Source organism: Clupea harengus, chromosome 7 (assembly GCF_900700415.2).
Source record: "Clupea harengus chromosome 7, Ch_v2.0.2, whole genome shotgun sequence".
Classification (NCBI taxonomy): domain Eukaryota; kingdom Metazoa; phylum Chordata; class Actinopteri; order Clupeiformes; family Clupeidae; genus Clupea; species Clupea harengus.
The window spans coordinates 25,444,286-25,470,569 of record NC_045158.1 but is presented as its reverse complement, the minus strand read 5'-3'; the positions used below and the strand labels follow the sequence as shown (position 1 = coordinate 25,470,569).

At 47.4% G+C, this 26,284-nt stretch overlaps 1 protein-coding gene across 1 annotated transcript; it reads right to left on the bottom strand.

The window, feature by feature from the left end:
- Positions 1 to 1,102: 1,102 nt before the first annotated feature.
- lrrtm4l2 (leucine rich repeat transmembrane neuronal 4 like 2) lies at positions 1,103 to 26,063 on the bottom strand. The gene is given in 4 exon segments (XM_042708319.1): positions 1,103 to 1,168; positions 12,160 to 12,351; positions 12,353 to 13,791; positions 25,050 to 26,063. Coding segments are annotated over 4 exon segments (1,701 nt in total). The 5' UTR covers positions 25,054 to 26,063.
- Positions 26,064 to 26,284: the final 221 nt, after the last annotated feature.

The following is a 26,284-nucleotide window of genomic DNA, read 5'->3' as shown; positions in this document are numbered from 1 at the left end:
AGAGTGGGAGACGCAGAGAGGCTCAGCATCAGGCCACTCCTGTGGATTGGAGATGAGTGTGAGAGACGCAGCGACTTCCCCGTGCAGAGCAGCTGGTCAGCTTCTGTAATTAAACCGATGGAGAGCTTCTGCAGTCTTATCCAGCAAAGCTCCGGGGTTCGGACATCCGTGTGTCCAGGGCGATAGTGCATCCCAACGTCTCATATCTCTGTGACTCGTCTCGTCTCGTCTCTCAGTTCCTCGTCTCCCCACTTTGGCACTCAAGAGCTGAGCTGAGCCTAAGCCCCACATTTGCTCCAGTGGGTGGAGGGGGGGGGGGGGTTCACATGTGCTCCAGTGGGTGGGTGGGGGGGGGGGGGGGTCACATGTGCTCCAGTGGGTGGAGGGTGCTAAGCTGCAGCCTGCGATTGAGCTGAAGTCCAGGTTCTCAGTTGTTGCGTTGATTGTTGAGGTCCATCTGCTGAGGTGCAGGTCTGTATCCCAAGTGGGTGGTTGGGTCACTGGGTGGTTGGGTCAGTGGGTGGTTGGGTCAGGGTGAGGGTCAGGGTGAGGGTCAGTGGGTGGTTGGGTCAGTGGGTGGTTGGGTCAGTGGATGGTGGGTGGGTGGTTGGGTCAGTGGGTGGTTGGGTCAGTAGGTGGTTGGGTCAGTGGGTGGTTGAGTCAGTGGGTGGTTGAGTCAGTGGGTGGTTGGGTCAGTGGGTGGTTGGGTCAGTGGGTGGTTGGGTCAGTGGGTGGTTGGGTCAGTGGGTGGTTGAGTCAGTGGGTGGTTGAGTCAGTGGGTGGTTGGGTCAGGGTGAGGGTCAGTGGGTGGTTGGGTCAGGGTGAGGGTCAGTGGGTGGTTGGGTCAGTGGGTGGTTGGGTCAGTGGGTGGTTGGGTCAGGGGGTGGTTGGGTCACTGGGTGGTTGGGTCAGTGGGTGGTTGAGTCAGTGGGTGGTTGAGTCAGTGGGTGGTTGGGTCAGTGGGTGAGGGTCAGTGGGTGGTTGGGTCAGGGTGAGGGTCAGTGGGTGGTTGGGTCAGTGGGTGGTTGGGTCAGGGTGAGGGGCAGGGGGTGGTTGGGTCAGGGTGAGGGTCAGGGGGTGGTTGGGTCACTTGGTGGTTGGGTCAGTGGATGGTGGGGATGTCTCCAACCCAGGCACCTGGTAAGGGTCTGCTGCTCGGGTACTCAGCCTGAAGCAAAGAAAACAAATTAGATCAAGCAGTGCCGTGTGCATAATTCATCACCAGTGCCGTGTGCATAATTCATCACCAGTAGCAGATACTGAACACCAGACCCCATAGTGGCTGCATTCATCATCAATAATTTAAACACAACTGCTGTACAATTTGTGTACAGCTGTGATATATAAAGCAATTCTGTTTCCGCAGTCATATATCTGTGTCACTGTTAATGGCCTGACTTTGTCATCCTCTCAGTCGGACTAAGAATAACTGTTCTTAAAGTTGATATTTGTCTTTAGCATGAGCTAGCCATCACCACAGACAGGAGTTCTGCTGGTTTTCTGCATACTCAGCACTAAAGAGTTACATGCTACGGCATTAGATAGCAACAATGATAAACTTTAAATAAGAAACCCTGTATCAAAAAGATTGAAATTATATTTTTGATTATACTATATTATGAGCCTAAGGTATGGTTATCTTACACTGTGTGAACAGTTCTACTCCGTGTTAAATCCAGCTGTCTCAACACTGAAAGTAAATCCAGACTTTCAGACTTTCATTGTACAATTTAATTTGTAGTCATGGGATTTATGTGTTTACAAAGAGTTTTATAGAGTAATTACTTATTTTGGCTGCATTACATAATGTTCCTAAATTGCAAAATAACAGTTGTGTTTTTGTTTAGCTGCATTATTTTGTTCTGTTCAAAGTGCATTTGGAGGTGAGATGAGGATGAAACTCCTTTATGAAGTATGAACACGTAAGGTCTGTGAGAAAGGAGGATAGAGATACACACACTTGTCCTTTATGAAGTATGAACATGTAAGGTCTGTGAGAAAGGAGGATAGAGATACACACACTTGTCCTTTATGAAGTATGAACATGTAAGATCTGTGAGAAAGGATGATCGAGATACACACACTAGTCCTTTATGAAGTATGAACACGTAAGGTCTGTGAGAAAGGTGGATAGAGATACACACACTTGTCCTTTATGAAGTATGAACACGTAAGGTCTGTGAGAAAGGAGGATCGAGATACACACACTTGTCCTTTATGAAGTATGAACACATAAGGTCTGTGAGAAAGGAGGATCGAGATACACACACTTGTCCTTTATGAAGTATGAACACATAAGGTCTGTGAGAAAGGTGGATAGAGATACACACACTTGTCCTTTATGAAGTATGAACACGTAAGGTCTGTGAGAAAGGTGGATAGAGATACACACACTTGATGCCAGCTCATCAACTTTACATTTCAGTGTGGCTCATTCTAGCTGGAAAGGTCATGCAAAGGTCATGGAGAGGTCATGCAGAGGTCATGCGTACACAATCCCGTTAGCCAGACATTAAATTAATTGCAACAATGTCCTGCATACTAATGAGGGCTATCTGCAGTGGCCCAAACTGGACGTCCTCTCTGTGAGCTGAACCGTATGGGTCTGGATGGAGATCCTTCAGCTGATTAAAGACTGGGACACCCCTCTCACGCTACAGCCTCGCTCTACCACTAGACTCTCTACTAGTTCCCCTCTCACGCAACAGCCTCGCTCTGCTACTAGACTACTAGACTCTTTACTACTCTACTCTACTACTCCTGTCTCTCTGCTAGTTTCCCTTTCCTGTCTCTCTGCTAGTTTCCCTTTCCTGTCTCTCTGCTAGTTTGCCTTTCCTGTCTCTCTGCTAGTTTCCCTTTCCTGTCTCTCTGCTAGTTTCCCTTTCCTGTCTCTCTTCTAGTTCCCCTTTCCTGTCTCTCTGCTAGTTCCCCTTTGCTGTCTCTCTGCTAGTTTGCCTTTCCTGTCTCTCTGCTAGTTTGCCTTTCCTGTCTCTCTGCTAGTTCCCCTTTCCTGTCTCTCTGCTAGTTCCCCTTTCCTGTCTCTCTGCTAGTTTCCCTTTCCTGTCTCTCTGCTAGTTTGCCTTTCCTGTCTCTCTGCTTCCTGTACAGGGTCTCTATATGGGAGTTTGAGTCTCTTCTACAATCTCTCGCTGCTCTGTAAGTAACTCATTTATTCGTGAAGTGAAAAAAAAACGAGTTTAATCTCCATCCATCCGTATTCTGAAGAGGCATAAGTAATTACTCATTAATACATAAATCAGCAGGCTTGTGTATTTTGTGCAATGCTCTAACTGGGATTAAATGGTCTTATTTGGCCTAAATGCAGATTAAAGGCTGAACTGCTGCCCTTAATTATTCTCCCCCATGAGGGCCTCTGGGGGGTCACCGCACTGCTCTACACACAAACACACACACACACACATACACAACACACACACACACACACACACACATACACAACACACACACACACACACACACACACACACACATACACAACACACACACACACACACACATACTCAACACACACACACACACACACACACACACACACACACACACACATACACAACACACACACACACACACACATACACAACACACACACTCTCTGGTCTCTGGAGAGCCACTTCTCTACATCAGCTGAGGATACCTCAGATAAGGCTGGCCAGTGTTAGCCATACCCTCCATACACACACACACACTTGTACACACACACAATCTTACACACACACTCACACACACACACACACACACACACACACACACACACACACACACACACACACACACACACACACACACACACACACACACATTTAGCAGACACTTTTGTCCAAAGCGACGTACAAGGGAGAGAATAGTCAAGCTAAGAGCAATAGAACCTGGTGTAACAATAAATACTACTTTACATAAGAAATATAAGTCGAAGTGCCAGTTAGGACGGGAAGTGCTCTCTGAAGAGTTAGGTCTTCAAAAGCTTCTTAAAGGTAGAGAGGGACGCCCCTGCTCTGGTAGTGCTAGGTAGTTCATTCCACCAACGTGGAACTACAAATGAGAATAGTGTGGACTGCCGTACTTGCACAGACGGCAGTGCCAAACGACGCTCACTAGAAGAGTGCAGTATCCTGGGTGTAACATTTGCCCTTACAAGAGCATTTAGGTAGGTGGGAGCAGAACCATCAAGCACTCTGTAGGCAAGCATAAGTGACTTGAACTTAATGCGAGCAGCTACAGGCAGCCACACACACACACACACACACTTTTACACACAAACACTTTTAAACACACACACACAACACGTATGCATACGCACACGCACACGTACACAATATACATACATACATACACACACACACTCTTACACGTACACAACACACATACATACATGTGTGTTTGCATGTGTTTGCACGACTAGAGCTCTGTTTGCACGACTAGCTGAAATATAAAATATGGAACCTTGTGCAGCCTTGCAGCTTCAAGCAGATCCTGACAAATAGCAAATTTTATATGAGAGATTTAAGTGGGCCAAAGCTGTTTCAGTACATTAAGATGGGAATGCTTTCTCTTAACATAGATCATAAGAACGGATCCCTGTTGCTATGACAGATCCCTGTTGCTATGGCAGATCCCTGTTAAACCTGTGAGGTCCTCCATCTGCAGGCCTGTCTCAGTGTAGAGAGTGGGGACGTGTGCAGCAGTGGGGACGTGTGCAGCAGTGGGGACATTGTAGCTGTAGAGAGAGGTGTGTTTGCCTGTCTAATGGACTGGACTTGTGGCTGTAGAGGGGTGTGTGTTTGTGGCTGTGTAGAGAAGGGTGTGTGTTTGTGGCTGTAGAGAGAAGTGTGTTTGTGGCTGTAGAGAGGGGTGTGTTTGTGGCTGTAGAGGGGTGTGTGTTTGTGGCTCTAGAGAGAAGTGTGTTTGTGGCTGTAGAGGGGTGTGTGTTTGCGGCTGTAGAGAGGGGTGTGTGTTTGTGGCTGTAGATGGGTGTGTGTTTGTGGCTGTGTAAAGAGGGGTGTGTGTTTGTGGCTGTAGAGAGAAGTGTGTTTGCGGCTGTAGAGGGGTGTGTGTGTTTGCGGCTGTAGAGGGGTGTGTGTGTTTGTGGCTGTAGAGAGAGGGGTGTGTGTTTGTGCCTGTGTAGAGAGGGGTGTGTGTTTGTGGCTGTAGAGGGGTGTGTGTTTGTGGCTGTAGAGGGGTGTGTGTGTTTGTGGCTGTAGAGGGGTGTGTGTGTTTGTGGCTGTAGAGGGGTGTGTGTTTGTGGCTGTAGAGGGGTGTGTGTGTTTGTGGCTGTAGAGGGGTGTGTGTGTTTGTGGCTGTAGAGGGGTGTGTGTGTTTGTGGCTGTGTAAAGAGGGGTGTGTTTGCGTCTGAGAGAGGGATGTGTTTACGGTTACACGGTCCCATCAGGACGTGTGTGTGAGAAAAGTCTGTGCCTGCCACTGTCTGTGATGTCTGCCAGTGTGTGTCACACATAATTCTAATGGACTGAGGGAGCACCTCAATTCTGCTGAAAGCAAAATAAACATGTCAACATGTCCAAACGGCATGTCACTCAGACTGACAAGAGATGCAGTGGGCTGGGCACATGCTGACAGACACAACCGCAAACAACATCCTGGCATGGTTATACACACACACACAAACGCATCCCGGCATGGTTATACACACACACAAACAACATCCTGGCATGGTTATACACACACACAAGCGCATCCTGGCATGGTTTTACACACACACACACACAAATGCATCCTGGCATGGTTTTACACACACTTAAAATGACAAGTAACTGTGCTCATCCAAAACACACACGCTTACATACGCACACCCTTACACACACATTCACACACATGCTTGCATAAACACTCACACACACACATGCACACACAGACTAATGGAGAAAAAGAAAAACAGCCATGATGAAAGAAGCATGTGGGTCAAACCAGTGTTTTCGCTGCAGTGCTGAGTGTCAGCGCGGACCGTGGGGACATGACCAGCATGGGTCTTCAGAACCGTCTCCGTTGCCAGGGGAACCCAGGCTGTAATGATCAGACTGTCTGTGTCAGGATGGCTTGGATCTCTCAGGACAGCGTGCAGTAGCAGTTATAATTGTGCTTTTCACAAGGTCATGTACCTCTCCCACAGCCATGGCGTCTAATTTGAGGGCTATACTGCAGTCACTCTCCCATGCAGAGCACATGGCTAGAGATCAGGCCAGGGAGAGACCAGGCCACTGGAGCTGGCGAGGCTGACATGGGGTGTTGGCTAGAAGACACACCAGTCATGTTGTACAATAGGAATGGATAATATCAGAGGATGTTCACTGTGTGGTCACATTCACATCACAACCTCAGGACATCAAATAATCTCTCGCAAAAACGTGACACCAGTGAGGAAGTGCCCATGATAGTTATTGGTCAGACCCTGTGCTGATGATAGTGATTGGTCAGACCCTGTGCTGATGATAGTGATTGGTCAGACCCTGAGTATTGGGGCAGTGCCCATGGTAGTGATTGGTCAGACCCTGTGCTGATGATAGTGATTGGTCAGACCCTGTGCTGATGATAGTGATTGGTCAGACCCTGAGTATTGGGGCAGTGCCCATGGTAGTGATTGGTCAGACCCTGTGCTGATGATAGTGATTGGTCAGACCCTGTGCTGATGATAGTGATTGGTCAGACCCTGAGTATTGGGGCAGTGCCCATGGTAGTGATTGGTCAGACCCTGTGCTGATGATAGTGATTGGTCAGACCCTGAGTATTGGGGCAGTGCCCATGATAGTGATTGGTCAGACCCTGAGTATTGGGGTGATCCTGTCCACTTGCTCTCTAGACTAGTAAAAGACCTTATAGGTGTAACACAATCTTAAAAATAAATATAACAGACAAAGACATTCAGGACAGGGTCTGTGCTCTCTAGGCTATCTGATCTTGCTGTCTCATCCTGTGATCCCATGGCCCACTGCAAACCAGCCCTGATCTGTGAGACGCTTTCTTAAGGTGAGTAGTGATGATGTCATCGTGTCAGGGCAAGGTAACGTCAGGAGCGGTGAAAGTGTGTCTCTTTCTGAGGCACAGACATCAGCTACATGGACAGGGATCAGCTAAAGACACAGAGATACAGTCAAAGCCAGAGCCTGCTAGCTGTCCTGATTTGATGTTGTCGGGGAGAAGAGTGCTGGCATGCGGGGCGGGAGGGGGGGGGGGGGGGCATTGCTTTATGGATCGGCGCTCTGGAGCGGGCCGCCAGAACTGAGAGGGCTGGGATGAGTAGCCTGCTGGCGGGCGCGGAGGACGGAGATTAACTCTGTGTTTAATTACTGGATGGGTCACGAGCTCGACCCATCCACCCTTTTTCTGATTAAGTCTGATACCTCCCCGATATATAAATAGCCTTAACGCATTGGCAAGGAGTTTGTTTTTAATCTGCACTCCTAATCCTGGATGGATTCAGACACGCTTCTATGCCCACTTTAATTTCCTTCTCTCCCTGCTGCTTTCTGGTTGGGGGAGCAGGCGTGGGAGCAGTGCAGGGAGAGAGAGACAGAGGGAAAGAGAGGGAGAGAGAGGGATAGGCAGAGAGAGGGAGAGGCAGATGGAGAGAAAATGAGAGAGGGAGAAAGACAGGCAGAGGAAAAGAGAGGGAGAGGCAGATGGAGAGAGTGTAAATCAGAGAGGTAGAGTGAAATAAAGAGAGAAAACCAGAGAAAAGGACATTTAGAGGATCTATTTTGACCAGAGAGGATCTATTAGGGCCAGAGAGGATCTATCAGAACCAAAGAGGATCAGAGACGAAGCCAAGAAAAAGGAGGTGTGGCAGATAGGCAGTTACACGCACATATACAGACTGATGATGGAGGGAGTAACAGAGAGAATAAGAGAGAGACAGAGAGAGACAGAGACACAGAGAGGGAGACAAGGAGAAAGGAGGAGAGAAACATTGAGAAGGAGGGAGAGAGGGGGAGAGAGAGAGAGACACAGAGAGGGAGAGAGAGAGACACAGAGGGGGAGAGAGACACGGAGAGGGAGAGAGGGTTTATGCCAGTGTTCTAGAGCACTGCAGGACTTTGGGTGGTGTATTTTCTCATGAGGGCTTTGGGTGGTGTATTTTCTCATGAGGGCTTTGGGTGGTGTATTCTCTCACAATGTGACATGAGGAATTTGGGTGGTGTGTCCTCTCACAATGTGACATGAGCTGCTCTGTCTTGCCTGCGTCTGAAAACCTGCATCAGTGGTGGTGTGTACTACTGCAGGCAGACACCTCCTTCAGTGGGCTGGTCTAAGGTTGGTAATAAACCTCTTCACACACCTTCACACACCTCCTTCAGTGTGCTGGTCTTCACAGAGTGCCCCCTGACACCCGAGGTGAGAGGAGTTAGTTACTATGAGATTTTTTGGGAAGCTCAAACACAGTCCATGCCTTTGCTGTCTGTGCCAAGCATTAACAGCATCAATCTGCTGGTGTGTTAATTGTGAAAATGAATAGCATCTGTGCATGAATGGAGGCTGCGAGCAGTATACCCCTGAGCTTTTGGAAATCTCTAACAAGTTTCCTGGCAATTGGAGCCGCCGCTCATTATCAACAGGCATGCCTCCAATCTGATAAAATGACTATGGAATTACTGTTATGCGTCAAATCCAGATGATTGCTTGGAGCCCATGCCATCTGAGCCTCCAGGCTGACAATGAGCAATTATGAACACGGTTACCGGAGACTGGGGCCTTTTTTTCTCTTTTAAAAAAAGATTGTATGAACATTTAACATAAGTGTGTGTGTGTGTGTGTGTGTGTGTCTCTGTGTGTGTGTGTGTGTGTGTGTGTGTGTGTGTGTGTGTGTGTGTGTGTGTGTGTGTGTGTGTGTGTGTGTGTGTGTGTGTTGGGGGGCTTCTCCCAGAAGGGTTTTTATAACACTTGCATGAGCACAATGGAGGCAGCTAATGCTCTTCAGCTCTGTCTCCTAAAAGGTTTTTCATAAGCCTTACTACTATTTATAAAACATGGCTCATTAGCCATAATACTATTTATAAAACATGGCTGTGGTCTTCATAAGCCTTAATACTATTGATAAAACATGGCTGCGCCTGCTCATAAGCCTTAATACTATTTATAAAACAGGGCTGTGCATGTTCATAAGACTTACTACTGTTCATAAAACATGGCTGTGCGTGTTCATAAGCCTTAATCTCTCTGTCATTTCAACTTGACTGACAGGGAACAAGACTCTGTATGGCTCGTCCAGACTGTATTTTTCAGAAAGGACAGAGTAGAGATGAAGGCAATCAGCCACTCAGAAGTCTCAGTCCTCATCCAGGATAAACAGTCCGTCTGGAAAGACGCCATTACATCTTTAAAAACATGTATAATGTAACAAACTCTTTTACCCTTTTCAAACTATATTTACTTTCATCCACTTGCACCATATTACACTCTGGCCGATGAACATCACTCCCTCTCCAGAGAACACTAGACACATTACTCCACCAAGTCACTGCAGCAGAAAGACTCTCTCTGCTCAGCCACACACACACACACACACACACACACACACACAGACACACACACACTCACACACACACACACACACACACACACACACACACACACACACACGTACACACACACAGATACACACACACACACATACACACACACACATACATACACACACACGTACACACACACACACACACCCACGTTCACACACACACACACACACACACACTCACACTCACACACACCAGTACACACACACACACACACTCACACACTCACACACACATACAAACACACACACACACAAACGCGCGTTCACACACACACACACACACACACACACACACAGACACACACACACACACACACACACACACACACAGACACACACTCATACATACACACTCACACACACACACACACACTCTCATACATACACACTCACACACATACACACACGTCCCAGATATACATCACCATATAGGTCATGCCTATACATTATGCCAGGCATATTATGGACTTGGAACAGAGCCCTCTGGAATCTTTCGTTTGCTTCAGAAAGAAGCACAAGGCACCCTGCCAGTGTGCTGTATTGTGCAGGGTCATGCCCACGGCGGTACTGGCCCGTGTGTGCGCCGGTACTGGCCCGTGGTCGCACCGGTACTGGGTCGGGTTATGTAAACACAGCAGGGGGTTGAGTGATGAAGAACTTTCAAAAGTTCTCCAAAGAGGGAGAGAAACCAGTGGGCACACACACGCACACGCACGCACACGCACACGCATGCACACGCATGCACACGCACGCACGCACACACACACGCACGCACACACACACGTGTACACAGAGACAGAGACGGGACACTGCACCCTGCCCACTAAATAATTTACCACCCAAACTAGGGAGAAGTGCCGTGGTGGCACGCACACACACGCACACACACACACACACAAACTCTGACCAGCCTTCACGCACACACACACACACACACACTCTGACTCGCATTCACACACAGTCTCCCCACAGACCCATTCTGCTCTGCTCAGGCAGATCTAACCCTAACCCTCATTAAACTCCACACCCTAACCCCCATTACACTCCACACCCTAACCCTCATTAAACTCCACACCCTAACCCTCATTAAACTCCACACCCTAACCCTCATTAAACTCCACACTCTAACCCTCATTAAACTCCACACCCTAACCCTCATTAAACTCCACACCCTAACCTTAACTCTCACCCTAACCTTAGCTCTCACCCTAACTCCCTCTCTAACCCTTACCCTCACCTCAATAAACAGCACTGGCCCCGATAAACTACCCCCACCCATTAACATTAACACCCCTGGCCCTGATAAACTACCCCCACCCATTAACATTAACACCCCTGGCCCTGATAAACTACCCCCACCCATTAACATTAACACCCCTGGCCCTGATAAACTACCCCCAACCCCTACCCCCACTCTGCATCTAAATTCAGCCGGTTCAGTTTTGTACGGAGTAGAGTCTCTCAGGGCTTTAGAGTGGAAGGGTTGGCTGGTGTAGGGTGTGTTAGGGTTATTCTCAAAGAGATGTGTGTGTGTGTGTGTGTGTGTGTGTGTGTGTGTGTGTGTGTGTGTGTGTGTGTGTCTGTGTGTGTGTGTGTGTGTGTACTGTATGCATGTTTGTACATTTCTGTGGGTATGGTATGATTATATATATTGTATATAAATTTCACATTTAATGTTTGTGTTTTGGGATGTGGGTATTTCATAATGGCTAATAATGACATCGGATCTAACATGCACTTCAACTGTAGATGTACAAGTGTTATTTTATTAACTTATGCAACTATATACATTATTTCACAAAACAACAGCATAACTGTAAACAAAGACATGATTCCATACAGAAATCCATCCATACACATGGTTTTATGAATGGAAAACAAAAACATTTCAAGAGTCAAGCGTTTTGCCACGACCGCCATACATCCCTGTGAAATGAGTTGATCATGTGACCGAAGCAAACGGTAAACAAAACAGAGACCACAGCCTCCAGAGATGAGGGTGGAGAAGACTCATCTACACACAGCATCTCAACACCCATGCAAGGAAAACACAAACACCTGACATGACATGAGAGCCAAGTTGAACATTGCAATGAAAAAAAATATTAATTTCATTAGGTTCTCACAACATTTAACAACATACATGTTTCTACCACATTCATTTATGGATGGAATTAAAATACGGATGTCACATTTGAATAACTGTGTTTTACCTCAAATCCTCATTTAAAAAAATAAAATAAATATCTGTAGTATGTACAGGTCTGCGTCTGTTGTGAACATTCATTATGGATTGGACAGCCAATTTGCTCTTGTGTGTGTCTAGCCTGTACATGTTTGGAGTGCATGTGTGTAAACTAGCCTGTACATGTGTGTAAACTAGCCTGTGCATGTGTGTGAACTAGCCTGTGCATGTGTGTGAACTAGCCTGTGCATGTTTGGAGTTTATGTGTGTGGATATAGCCTCTGAGCTGATCCAGTTGTATCAAATCACAGTATGTAAACTTCAGTTGGTGATCTGGAGTGGCCGGGTGGCCAGGGGTTGTATGGGGGGGGGGGGGGGGGGCAGCAACGCTTCCACTGCCCCAGAGCGGTTGGGTTTGGGCGGGTCATACCTCACACTCGCGGGAGCCGGAGAGGGAGCAGGTGCAGGCCCCGTTCACCAGCGAGTCCAGCGTCTCTGCGTTGGCCTGGTTGTAGCTCAGGTAGTACTCCTGCAGCTGCGAGTTGATGCTGTGCTCGGGCGGATCGCTGGCCTTTTTCCGCCGCTTGTGCCGGATAGAGTGCTGCTGCAGCTGCCGCATGCCTGCCGGGGTACCGGCGCCACGACACGTAGATCACCAGCAGGATGAGCGCCAGCGACAGGAAGAGCGCCACCCCGCCCGCCACCACCTTGTGGAAGGTCATGTGCTCAAAGTCGGGCTCGGGCGTGAAGGAGGGGCCGCTCGGGGGAGGGGAGGGGGGCGGCGCAGGCTCCTGATTGCTCCAGACCGGGACCACCGCTGGGGGGACACGCCGCTGGATGGGGGGTGCAGCGGGTGGCTTTGTGGGGGTTCTCAGGGTGGCGGTGACAGGGGCGGGGCCGGGTGGTTAGCACTAGGGGGGGGCGGGTGGTAAGCACTGGGGGGGGGAGGTAGGAGGCAGAGGAGGAGAGGTTGGCATCTCTGTCACGATCTCCTCACAGATCGTGTTGTTCCTCACAGCATCCATCACTCTCTCGCTCTGGAGAGCCTTTGGACTGCTGCATATGATGGTGGCGTCTTTGGTGCCCCGGAAGTTCCTCATCCAGGCCACCAGGGGGCAGATGCTGGCACTGCAGTCCCAGACGTTGCCCGCTAAATTAATGATGGTGACGGAGATCCAGGCTGAAGTCACTTCTTGGGACACGTTGCTCAGCTTGTTGGACTCCAGGTTCAGGACCTCCAGGTTAGGAAGGCAGCGGAACACGTCCGGATCTAAGGTTTGGATCTCGTTCCCGGACAGGTCCAGCTTCTGCAGGGTGTACCAGGTCCAGGGGGAACCCTGTGTGACGGAGCGGATGCGGTTCCACTGCAGGTAGAGGGCCTGCAGGTTGAGCAGCCGCGGGAAGAGGAAGAAGTTGACCTTGGAGAACTGGTTGTGCTCCAGGTGCAGCTCCGTGAGCTTCAGCAGGCCGATGAACGTGGTGCGGGAGAGAGTCCGCAAGCGGTTGTACCCCAGGTCCAAGAACTCCAGACTCCGGCACTCCAGGAACGTCCGCAGGGTGATTGTCGTCAGGCTGTTGGAGCGCAGGTGTAACGTCTGGAGCTTCCGCAGCCCTTGGAAGTACCCCGGCAGGAGAGTCTGCAGCTTGTTGTAGGAGAGGTCCAGGTTGCGCAGGTTCGGCACGCTGTAGAAGGTGCCGTTCTGCACGTGGGCGATGCCGTTGGAGCTGAGGATGAGCTCCTTGAGCCGCCGTAGGCCCTGGAAGGCCTGGTTGTCCACGGCGCTGATGGAGTTGTGGTCCAGGTAGAGCCACACCAGCTGGTTGAGGTGTCCGAACTGGTGGGGCAGCAGGCTGAGGAAGCTGTTGTAGCGCAGAGACAGGCCCTGGCAGCCCGACGAGATGTTCTCGGGGGTCCCTTGGAAAGCGCCCGACTCGCAGTAGACGATCTTGCCCTCGCAGCGGCAGGTGCTGGGGCAGGTTCTCTCCGCCGCCGCGCCGAGCAGGGGGAGGAGGGAGGCGTGGAGGAGCAGACATGACAGCCAGCCGTCCCACACCCGGAGCCCTGCAGAGCCACAAGGAGAGAACCGTGAGAGGGTGCTCAGTCTGGGGGATACAGCACCCACACACACACTCACTCACACTGGGGAATACAGGGCACACACACACTCACTCACACTGGGGAATACAGGGCACACACACACACACTGGGGAATACAGCACACACACACACACACACACACACACACACACACACACACACACACACTGGGGAATACAGCACACACATACACACACACACACACACTCACACACACTGGGGAAGACAGCACACACACACACACACACTCACACACACTGGGGAATACAGCACACACATACACACAGACACATACACACTTGGGAATACAGCACACACACTCACTGGAGAATACAGCACAAACACACACACACACACACAAACACACACACACACACACACACACTCACACTCGCACACACTGGGGAATACAGCACACACATACACACACACACACACACACTTGGGAATACAGCACACACACCACTGGAGAATACAGCACAAACACACACATTCACACACACACACACACACACACACACACACACACACACACACACACACACACACACACACACACACACACACACACACACACACACACACACACACACACACACACACACACACACATACACATTCACCCTCATGTCCCTCTGCATCATGTAATTTCTGTCCGGTGATTGTGGCTCAGGAACACGGCAGCACACACATACACACACACACACACACACACACACACACACACATTCACCCTCATGTCCCTCTGCATCATGTAATTTCTGTCCTGTGATTGCGTCTTAAAAACACGGCAGCACACAGGGGAGGCCCTCACACACACACACACACACACACACACACACACACACACACACACACACACACACGGCAGCACACAGGGGAGGCCCTCACTGAGCACTCGCGCTTGGAATGAACCGCATCTCATCAGACATGTAGGCCGACATGTTTACATTATGCAGCAAGGGTGTTAGAAAGCTGCACACACACACGTAGTGGAGGTAGAGACATGTTTACATTATGCAGCAAAGGTGTTAGAAAGCTGCACACACACACGTAGTGGAGGTAGAGACATGTTTACACTCTGTAGCAAGGGTGTTAGAAAGCTGCACACACATACGTAGTGGAGGTAGAGACATGTTTACATTATGCAGCAAAGGTGTTAGAAAGCTGTACACACACATACGTAGTGGAGGTAGAGACTGCTAAAGCCTTGGAGATTCCGCTCCCATTAATACTGAAGGTTGACATGTACTTAAAGAAAACCAGGAGGGAAAACGCTGTTTCATTTCTGCTCATTTATTTGAACCGAACATTACAACAAGAGCAGTAACAACATGAATCATCCATAAGATAGCCTGCGCTAAGCTCAAGTCTAGGTGCAGTTTGATGTCCCTGAAAATAAATCAAAAGTTTTCTTTTGTCTATGGTGATGACAGGCAACAAACTCTGAGTCATTGCGCTTTTACTGCAAGCAAACAAACTTGTCAATAAAAGACTTTGTCACATTTATATTTTTACAGGGAGCTTCCTCAACATGAATGATGAGCGAAGGCACTTAATATGACAGCCGTCCTCGCTCACGCTCACGATCACGCTCGCGCTCACGTCCGCTGTCAGCTCAGAACAAAATGCCATTCAGAGGCAGCAGGCATCTCCCAGCATGCATCAGCCAGGCGTCTCCCAGCATGCATCAGCCGCTCTTTCACACCCGGGGGAAAATGAAGTATATGTTAATGTACTAAAATTGTTCTTGAATATTAGCAAGTACATTTATAGCACATTATTGTTTTGAGAAAAAAAATATTACAAATGTACTAATTACAGGTACATTTCTACCTCAGTAGTACTCTAAATGTACTTAAGAACACTAATTAGCACTATACTTAAATTGATATTTAATGCACTTATTAAATTATAATACCAGGAAAAATAGAAGTGTTATAATAATGCATTACTTAATAGTGTGCTTTGGATAAAGTTCAATTTTAGTGGACTTTCATAAACAGCAGAGCACTCTGCTGCACTTGTCAATGAGCTCCACTGTAATCTAGTGTCTAAAAGAATTGTGGTCATTATGAAAATGCAGAAAGTATCCTTGGTATCTAATAAAATCACATTTGCAAGCACGTATGGAAATGTTTTGAAGTATGTTAAAAAAAGGTCTCTCTAAATGTCACTTAAATTAATTATACTTCACTGTACTCTTTGCTGCTGGCTGCAACACCAGCCACACACACACGCATAAAAATAAACGCACCAGCCACACACACGTGAGAAAAATACGCACCAGCCACACACACGTGAGAAATAAACTCACCAGCCACACACACACATAAAAATAAACGCACCAGCCACACACACACATACAAATAAACACACCAGCCACACACACATGAGAAATAAACACACCAGCCACACACACTCACACATGAGAAATGAGTGCCTGCGCTCTGTGCTTCTGCCTACCAAGTAGGGATGTGTGGTAACATTCAGCCACAGACCAATGAGGCGTGTGGTAACATCCAGCCACAGACCATTGAGGAGTGTGGTGCTGTTTACACATACATCAATCCTGTCCGTACAGTAGCTCGGCGCAGCTAAAGGCCATCCTCCAGCTGACTCCCTCTACCTACACACACGCACACACACACACACAGACACACTCACCCACTGAGGAATACAGCACACACACGCACACACACACACACACACACACACTCTCTCACACACACACACAGACACAGACGCAGGCATAGACAGCACAGTGCGTGGCTTCCCTGGGGCCGGATCATTAGTGGAAGGCTTAATGGATAAGAGACCATCAGTATGAGCTAATGCCTTCTGTGAAGGAGCGCGGAGACTGGCTGGATAAGGGACCATCAGTATGAGCTAATGCCCTCTGTGAAGGAGCGCGGAGGCTGGCTGCTATCCTCACATGACTCCGCTCAGGCCCCTTGGCCTCTCTGCTGCTGCCAGGGGAGCGTCCGGGCCACTACAGGAGCTCAGTGAATTACTCCAGTGGGACTTAAAGAGGAAGAGTCTGGGCCACTACACGAGCTCAGTGAATTACTCCAGTGGGACTTAAAGAGGAAGAGTCTGGGCCACTACACGAGCTCAGTGAATTACTCCAGTGGGACTTAAAGAGGAAGAGTCTGGGCCACTACACGAGCTCAGTGAATTACTCTAGTGGGGCTTAAAGAGGAAGAGTCTAGGCCACTACACAAGCTCAGTGAATTACTCCAGTGGGGCTTAAAGAGGAAGAGTCTGGGCCACTACACGAGCTCAGTGAATTACTCCAGTGGGACTTAAAGAGGAAGAGTCTGGGCCACTACACGAGCTCAGTGAATTACTCCAGTGGGGCTTAAAGAGGAAGAGTCTGGGCCACTACACGAGCTCAGTGAATTACTCCAGTGGGACTTAAAGAGGAAGAGTCTAGGCCACTTCAGGAGCTCAGTGAATTACTCCAGTGGGACTTAAAGAGGAAGAGTCTGGGCCACTACACAAGCTCAGTGAATTACTCCAGTGGGGCTTAAAGAGGAAGAGTCTAGGCCACTTCAGGAGCTCAGTGAATTACTCCAGTGGGACTTAAAGAGGAAGAGTCTGGGCCACTACACGAGCTCAGTGAATTACTCCAGTGGGGCTTAAAGAGGAAGAGTCTGGGCCACTACACGAGCTCAGTGAATTACTCCAGTGGGACTTAAAGAGGAAGAGTCTGGGCCACTACACGAGCTCAGTGAATTACTCCAGTGGGACTTAAAGAGGAAGAGTCTGGGCCACTACACGAGCTCAGTGAATTACTCCAGTGGGACTTAAAGAGGAAGAGTCTGGGCCACTACACGAGCTCAGTGAATTACTCCAGTGGGACTTAAAGAGGAAGAGTCTGGGCCACTACACGAGCTCAGTGAATTACTCCAGTGGGGCTTAAAGAGGAAGAGTCTGGGCCACTACACGAGCTCAGTGAATTACTCTAGTGGGACTTAAAGAGGAAGAGTCTAGGCCACTTCAGGAGCTCAGTGAATTACTTCAGTGGGACTTAAAGAGGAAGAGTCTGGGCCACTACACGAGCTCAGTGAATTAATCCAGTGGGGCTTAAAGAGGAAGAGTCTAGGCCACTTCAGGAGCTCAGTGAATTACTCCAGTGGGACTTAAAGCGGAAGAGTCTGGGCCACTACACGAGCTCAGTGAATTACTCCAGTGGGGCTTAAAGAGGAAGAGTCTGGGCCACTACACGAGCTCAGTGAATTACTCTAGTGGGACTTAAAGAGGAAGAGTCTGGGCCACTACAGGAGCTCAATTAATTACTCCAGTGGGACTTAAAGAGGAAGAGTCTGGGCCACTACACTAGCTTGGTGAGTTACTCTAGTGGGGCTTAAAGAGGAAGAGTCTGGGCCACTACACGAGCTCTGTGAATTACTCTAGTGGGACTTAAAGAGGAAGAGTCTGGGCCACTACAGGAGCTCAGTGAATTACTCCAGTGGGACTTAAAGAGGAAGAGTCTGGGCCACTACACAAGCTCAGTGAATTACTCCAGTGGGACTTACTGTAAAGAGGAAGAGTGTGGAGAGAGGTAGCGTATGCTGAAGACCTGGTTTACAGTGTGACTCACGCACAGCAGACGCTCCTCAGAGGACCCGGCTGATCGGGTGGGCATGGCTCATCAGGGAATGACGCATCCGCTGGGTAACAACCAGTGAGTGTGTGTGTGTGTGTGTGCGTGTGTGTGTGTGTGTGGTTCACCAGGGAATGACGCCTTTGCTGGGTAACAACCAGTGAGTAAAAACCCGACCCTCACACAGCTGCCAAGGCTGCATGCATCCTAATGAATAAATCATCTGAATAAACGAGAGATCAATTAAGGAACGAAGCCCCCGGCAACCATGCCTTTACATTGGGAGGAGAAATGGACCCTTTGCATCAACAAAGATTGAGGGGGGAAAAGAAAATGAATGCTGTGTGTGTGTGTGTGTGTGTGTGTTCAACAGCCCTCATAGCGGCCCAGAGACATGGAAGTGCTGCTGTAGCTCTAGTCAGCCACGGGTGGAACAGATGATTAGAGTGACAACCTCTGAAGCGATGGAGGGGGGGGGGGGGGGGGGGGGGGGCGTGTTCAGGAGGAGAGATGAATTATGAGATGATGTTCTGTCAGCTCGTCACCCCCAGGGCGCAATCACTTCTCTGCATTTCTCCTCACAAAGATGAGTTGATGTGCAGGGCGGCTGCTAATTGAGCTTAACTCTCGTCTGAGGCTAATGCATGTCTGTTTCTGTAGCCCAGCGATGCTGAGGTCGCGGTCTGAGGTGGGGGCACACACACACACACACACACACACACACACACCGGCACAGCCTGCCAGGAGCACCAGCGCTGCTGAGGCCGCGGTCTGAGGTGGAGGCACACACACACACACACACACACACACACACACACACACACACACGCACACAGCCTGCCAGGAGCACCAGCGGATATTTCGCCCCTGGCGGCAGCCTGCCTTGCCTCACGATCCTGTCGCTGTGTTAGCCAAAGGAAACACAGTGACCCTAACACTCATTAAAAGACCCTGGACAATCAGCGCTCACACACCAGCAGCTCTATAACCCCCACCCCCCGTTTTCAGGGCAAACCTTGTCTTCTGTTACAGCAATCTTCCAAACATACCAAAATGTGTGTTTGGCTTTGAGGGTAGGAGCGCAGTCAGATTTGACGTAGAGATTTTTCTCTTTGTTTCGTGTTTGACTGCGGCTGCTGCCCTTTCGAAGCTGACAGTATGGTGTGCACCGCAGGAGCATAACCAAAGACCATCCACACATGATATGAAGTTAAATTACCCTCGTTAGTCTGACTCATGTTACAGAAATAAAGAAGGATAATTAGCCCTCCGGTCTCTAGTTTGATGAGAACATGCCTCTGTATGCATTGTGAATGAGAGCCATTTACTCCTGTACCGGCAGTAACAGCAGCATGAGAGGGACTATAGAGTAACATCAGCATTAGAGGGACTATAGTAACAGCAGCATGAGAGGGACTATAGAGTAACAGCAGCATGAGAGGGACTATAGTAACAGCAGCATGAGAGGGACTATAGTAACAGCAGCATGAGAGGGACTATAGTAACAGCAGCATGAGAGGGACTATAGAGTAACAGCAGCATGAGAGGGACAATAGTAACAGCAGCATGAGAGGGACTGAAGAGTAACAGCAGCATGAGAGGGACTATAGAGTAACAGCAGCATGAGAGGGACTGAAGAGTAACAGCAGCATGAGAGGGACTATAGAGTAACAGCAGCATGAGAGGGACTGAATAGTAACAGCAGCATGAGAGGGACTGAAGAGGAACAGCAGCATGAGAGGGACTATAGTAACAGCAGCATGAGAGGGACTATAGTAACAGCAGCATGAGAGGGACTGAAGAGTAACAGCAGCATGAGAGGGACTATAGTAACAGCAGCATGAGAGGGACTGAAGAGTAACAGCAGCATGAGAGGGACTATAGTAACAGCAGCATGAGAGGGACTGAAGAGTAACAGCAGCATGAGAGGGACTATAGAGTAACATCAGCATGAGAGGGACTATAGTAACAGCAGCATGAGAGGGACTGAAGAGTAACAGCAGCATGAGAGGGACTATAGGAACAGCAGCATGAGAGGGACTATAGTAACAGCAGCATGAGAGGGACTATAGTAACAGCAGCATGAGAGGGACTATAGTAACAGCAGCATGAGAGGGACTATAGAGGAACAGCAGCATGAGAGGGACTGAAGAGTAACAGCAGCATGAGAGGGACTGAAGAGGAACAGCAGCATGAGAGGGACTGAAGAGGAACAGCAGCATGAGAGGGACTGAAGAGTAACAGCAGCATGAGCCGCTGGGAATCCAGGACAACCTACAGGATTATAAAAGCATTTCTGAACGGTTGATGCGCTCAGATCAAAAGACTGCAGTTTTCAAATAAATGAGCACAAATGAGAAAAAGAAAGAAAGATGTCAGTTTGTATTTAAATGGAATGTGCAGAACTAAGCCGCGTGTTTGCGTCATCGCCCTTAAGACCAAAAGACTATCTCGACTTTTAACAAGTGTTGTTGAAGACTCTGTGGTAGCACTTTGGGATTCTTTGTATTGTTGTTGGTCTTTTCTGATCCGTATTTCTGCATTATTCTACTGCATTTTTCTACATGAACATTTCTACACGTATCTCACGAACCCCACCACTGTTTGTCCAGATAATCTCAACCATTTACCGATTTGATTTTGAGAGTATTAGCATCTGGTCACACGCCATCTGCCAAACCCCACATTTAATCAAATTTGATCACTGGACTACAGCGATTGGTGAATGAGATTTATGGCTCACGTCACTCTAATAATTGGCTCTGGCACTGTGTGGTTGGGGACTATTGTAGCCCCGAGCCACGAGTCCTGTGGCCTCATAATGTCCCGTTACCACGGTATTCTCATGCAGGGTACTCTAATAATACTCTTGTAATACTCTTGAACCCTAGTCTTTCCTGATTCCCTGTTGTTTCCGTTCTCTTCCGATTGATCAGCGCAGTTGAACCAGGACGAGGCAGAGACGAGCTTCATGAGCATGTCAATTAATCACAGTAAATTACACACTATTTCACAGTAGGCAGCCCGGATCATTGCAGGCACATCGCTTTAGCCAGCATGCTGTCAAAAGAATTCTGCTGCAAAGATGAAATGAGTTTATTCACTCCACAGATAACCAGTCTGGTTTTAAAGCTAAACATAGCACTGACTTGTGTATGTTTGCCTTAAAGGAAATGGTAAACAAATATAGCGGTAAAACCTAATCGGTTCTCAAGGGTTTTATTGATGCTTCCAAAGTCTTTGATCGTGTTAATCATAGAAAGATGTTTTTTAAATTGAGTCAAACAGGGGTGACCGGACACATTCTGAGAATGCTGTCTGAGTGGTATGTAGGGCTGAACGATTTGGGAAAATAATCTAATTGCGATTTTTTCTCCAAATATTGCGATTGCGATTTAATATGCGATTTAAAAAAAAAAATCCCAACAAATCGTAATGTATGATTTAAATATGACCAACACAATATTAGATACATTTACTGTAAAATATTATTTCCCACATTTTACATTTTTATTTAACTGCTCATTACAGAATCAAGAACAACAAATCGGTGGCTTTGCTACTGTGCATTTAAGTAATTTAAACAAAGTCATTGTAAGAATAAACACAAGGCATGCACTTTTTAAACACTGTGTGCAAAATGTACCATCTTAAAAAATAAAAAATAAAAAATAATTATTATTTATTTTTTTTAGACCACGTTTTTAATCGCGAACGTTGCGGTTAGAAAATCGCGTTCTATCATATCGCGATTAAATCGCAAATGCAATTAATCGTTCAGCCCTATAGGTATGTCCACCAGACTATGCAAGCAGAATGGGACAACAGGGTCTCTGCCCCAGTACGGGTTAGCAATGGGTCAGACAAGGAGGAAGTTTGTCCCCATGTTCTTTTTAATCTTTATATTGATGATCTGTCCAAGCCCAGTGAAAGTGAAAGCCTCTAATAGTGGGTGCATGATTGATAATGCTCTAGTGAACCATCTTATGTATGCAGATGACTCTGGTCTTTAGCGCGGGTCTCCAGCAGGTCAAATATCTTATTACAGATGAAATGATGAAGATATTTATCGGCAATGCCGCGTGATGTGTGTGTGTGCAGTATAGTGTGTGTGTGTGTGTGTGTGTGTGTGTCTGTACGGATGTCTCTGTTCACAGCATATTACACACCACTGTACTTCAAGATACGAGACTTCAAGTAGCTTATAGTGATGCCATGAAATATTCAATATTACTTAGAGACCTAGATGGCAAAGCACAAGTGGGATGTTTTTGGCTGCAGGAGTCAATGCGCCACACACTGTTCAAAGAAATCTCATGTATACTTTTATTTGCCGGCTTAATGAATGTGAAAATGAAATCATCTTGGGCTTATCCAACAGAAGGTGCAGTACTACACGCTGCTAATCCCAGACACTCATTTGTATTTTTCTTAAACCGTGATTTCTTATTGTGCTTTTGTGGGCAATCTGTATGATGCTGCATTTGTGTGAATGTAAGGGGTTCAGGGTCTTTACATTTGTGTGAATGTAAGGGGTTTCGGTCACAGCAGGAAAAGCTTCTGGATCCCTGTAGTATTTGTTCCAACTCCCCCCCCCCCCCCCCCCAGCGAAACACGACTGGCAGCAAAAAACGTGAGTCACACACACACACACCAAATTTTGACCATAGAGTCCAAATTGGTCAAATGACTCACGTAAGTGATATCACCCTTATGTTTTAGCTTTAACTTGGTAACTGTATGTGTTCAATTTAAAAAAACAAAAACTTTTCTTTCCTCTGATTCCTTGAAAACTCCCATATCTAAAGAACTCAATCCTGCCCATTTCCACCTTGGAACATTTTCAAAAACACGAAAGTGATTGTAAAACCAGAAATATTTGTTGTGTAATATCATCCATAGGGGTCGCTACAACTGGCACATGTCAATATTTCAAGAAACACTTAGCAATTTTAGTTGGCCTCAATTGACCACATTTCACATGCTTGGACCCCGAGGATCGCCACTTGCAGCTATATTTTTGTATGTAATCTGTTCTATCTGATGTCTGTCTTTTATCTGTACCCTTGGTCTGTAACACAGGTTTTGATTTAACCATAACTTGACAGCCACCTGTGATCCTGCAGGAATCCACCTTGAAATTTCAGATGTGACACTAACAAAACTAACTTGCTTTGTAAGGACAGTACATTCTGTGAAACAATCACAGCACCTTTAAAACAGCAAGAGAGGCATTAGCTGATGTAGTTTTAACATTAACACGTTAGCATTAACACACATCACACAAGTTCTGTGATATAAAATGAAATAAAACGAACCCTTGATAAAAGCTGGCATTTATACCGGCCCTCAGTGACGATACATTTCCCATCCAAGCTCTGCTTCAGTGGATTGTCATTCTGTGATCATGCAGTAAGGAGGGCGGTACAGGATCAGTGTTTTTGTATTAATGTAGGAGTTAAAGATCAGTGTAATTGTATAAGTGTAGGGGGTACAGATCAGTGTAATTGTGTTAGTGTAGGGGTTAAAGATAAGTGTTATTGTGTTAGTGTAGGGGTTAAAGATAAGTGTTATTGTGTTAGTCTAGGGGTTAAAGATAAGTGTTATTGTGTTAGAGTATGAGTGCAGACCTGCTGAAGGGAAGAGACTGGGTTGCCAAATCAGGGCCACATCTGTGTCTGACCATCTCCTGAGTCAGCTCGTTTGTGGTTAAGATCTGTAAGCACCCCGGGCATTTCTCTGGGCAGGCACTGAATATGATATACCATATGCTAATAAATAACTCCATTACAGCAAATCAAACGGGTGGTGGCAGGCGCCTGGCCAACTGTTTAATAGTGTAATTGATTAAGATTTCTCAGCCAAGGCTTAAAAAACGCATATGCAGACAAGTGAACGATCATGGAGAAAGATGTAGTGACACCGTGTAAACCTGCACAAATCCCTCGCCTTTGAACGCCGAGCGCAGAAAAACACTTGGAACATGGATGCCAACTTCTGATTCCTATACCGCCTACTCGGTGTGAAATATAACACAATTCATTACATAACGGTGAGTGGTTTGAATACCCTATCCTGCTTACACTACACCCTACGAACACATTATTTCAACTCACCAGAGGAATATGCACGCAATTTTCATATGTTTAAATATGTTTATGATAAAGCCGAGCAGCATTCACCGACGCCGTTATTTCAATTGCAGACGTCGCTTGTGAGTGTATTGGACCAACAGGTGCAGCCACTGTAAGGTATACTCGCAAGCTATAACCTCAACGCGTCTAATATCACTCCTATAATGCTCTTTGCTGGTCGGAGATCAGCTTATCTTGCCCATATTAACACAACGGTCACAAACGACACAGAGGAATTTAACACAAGACACGTTTCGAAACGGTGCAAAGGCACAAACGCAAAACTTAATTCCTCTGCTGTGTAAACGAACGAAGTCGCACGAACCACTGAAATTAACAACAGAGTTAAACAATGATTCCGAATATGCATGCTTCTTCCCTTGTTATACACTGCCGGGGAAATTCGAGTTGTGCAAATGTATTATAGGCTACGTTTTAGTTACCTTTAAAATCACAGTTCATGTATTCATGTCACTCACCCATGGCTCCACGTCTTTCCCAGGAGTCAGAAAATATTTGCTCTCCCCAATCTCTCGTCGGGTAAGAAGTGAAACTTAAACCCAGAATGACCAAGGTTCACATATGACCGCGTACAGGACACCGTGAGATTTTGCCCCCAGTTGTCAAGTCAGCCAGGGCTTCACGAGATGTGTATGTTTCCTCGAAATCCGTTGAAACCATATATTTCAATACAAAACGTATAAAAATTGTACGAGGTGACCCGTTTTGCCATTACTGTGAAATAAATGGTGAGAATAGCAGCAGCGGCGCGGAGAAATCTTAGAGAAGAAGCACCAGCAGCGCGCGCTCGCTCGCTCGCAGCGGGAGCAGAGAGAAGCATCCGTCTGTAATTCCGAAGGTTGGCAGCAGTAGCGGATGAAGTAGGTTGGACAAAGTGCCTGTGATGTTATTTGCGGTTTGGATGGGCACCGCCAACAAAGAAATGTACACCTCCCTCCCTCCCTCTTTCGCTCTTACCTACACTCTCCCTCCCACTACACAACCAAGCATATCCCCCAAAGGTTTAACTTGAAATGCACTTTATCTTTTAGGTGAAAATAAGGTGTCATTCTTCGTGAATCTCACTGATCCCTAATGTAAAAAAAAAACACTCGAATCAAACCATTAAATGTATACAGAGGTCTCTGAACACTAACTAACCATGGTGAAACGTGCCTGCACAAGTAGTGTTATGCTTTCAACACAGATGTTAAAAAAAACATATGTCCTCTAAAATGCAGTTATATTCTACTGTTTTATAGATTACTAAGGTTCAGAGACTGTTGTCATTGTACTGGTGCCAGTACGGTCCAGATGGTATGTGCTTCTCATGTTAAATCTGGATTCCAAATCTAGCAGCTTCGGTACACAGAACAAACTGGTTCAGTACATTTTGTTTCCAGTTACTACACCCATCCTTCAAGCGCCTGCATAAGGCTGCCTTGCCAAACGCCGATCCACAGTTTCCTCTCTTTCTTGCTCCCTCCTAGATTATGTGCAGATCTCAGATTATCACGCTGCTGCTCACAACAGAGGCACAAGATCCCCCAAACATGGGGTTGTGAAGCAAGTGAAATTCAACAGTTTTCAACAACTACCAAGCATAGGACTGATCCTTCCACCTCAAACAAGGTCGTTTTAGTTGCCACTGTCACAGTCTGTGTTGACAGTGGGTTGTCAGCTGTCTGAAAGCACACAGCATGCTGTTCCCTCA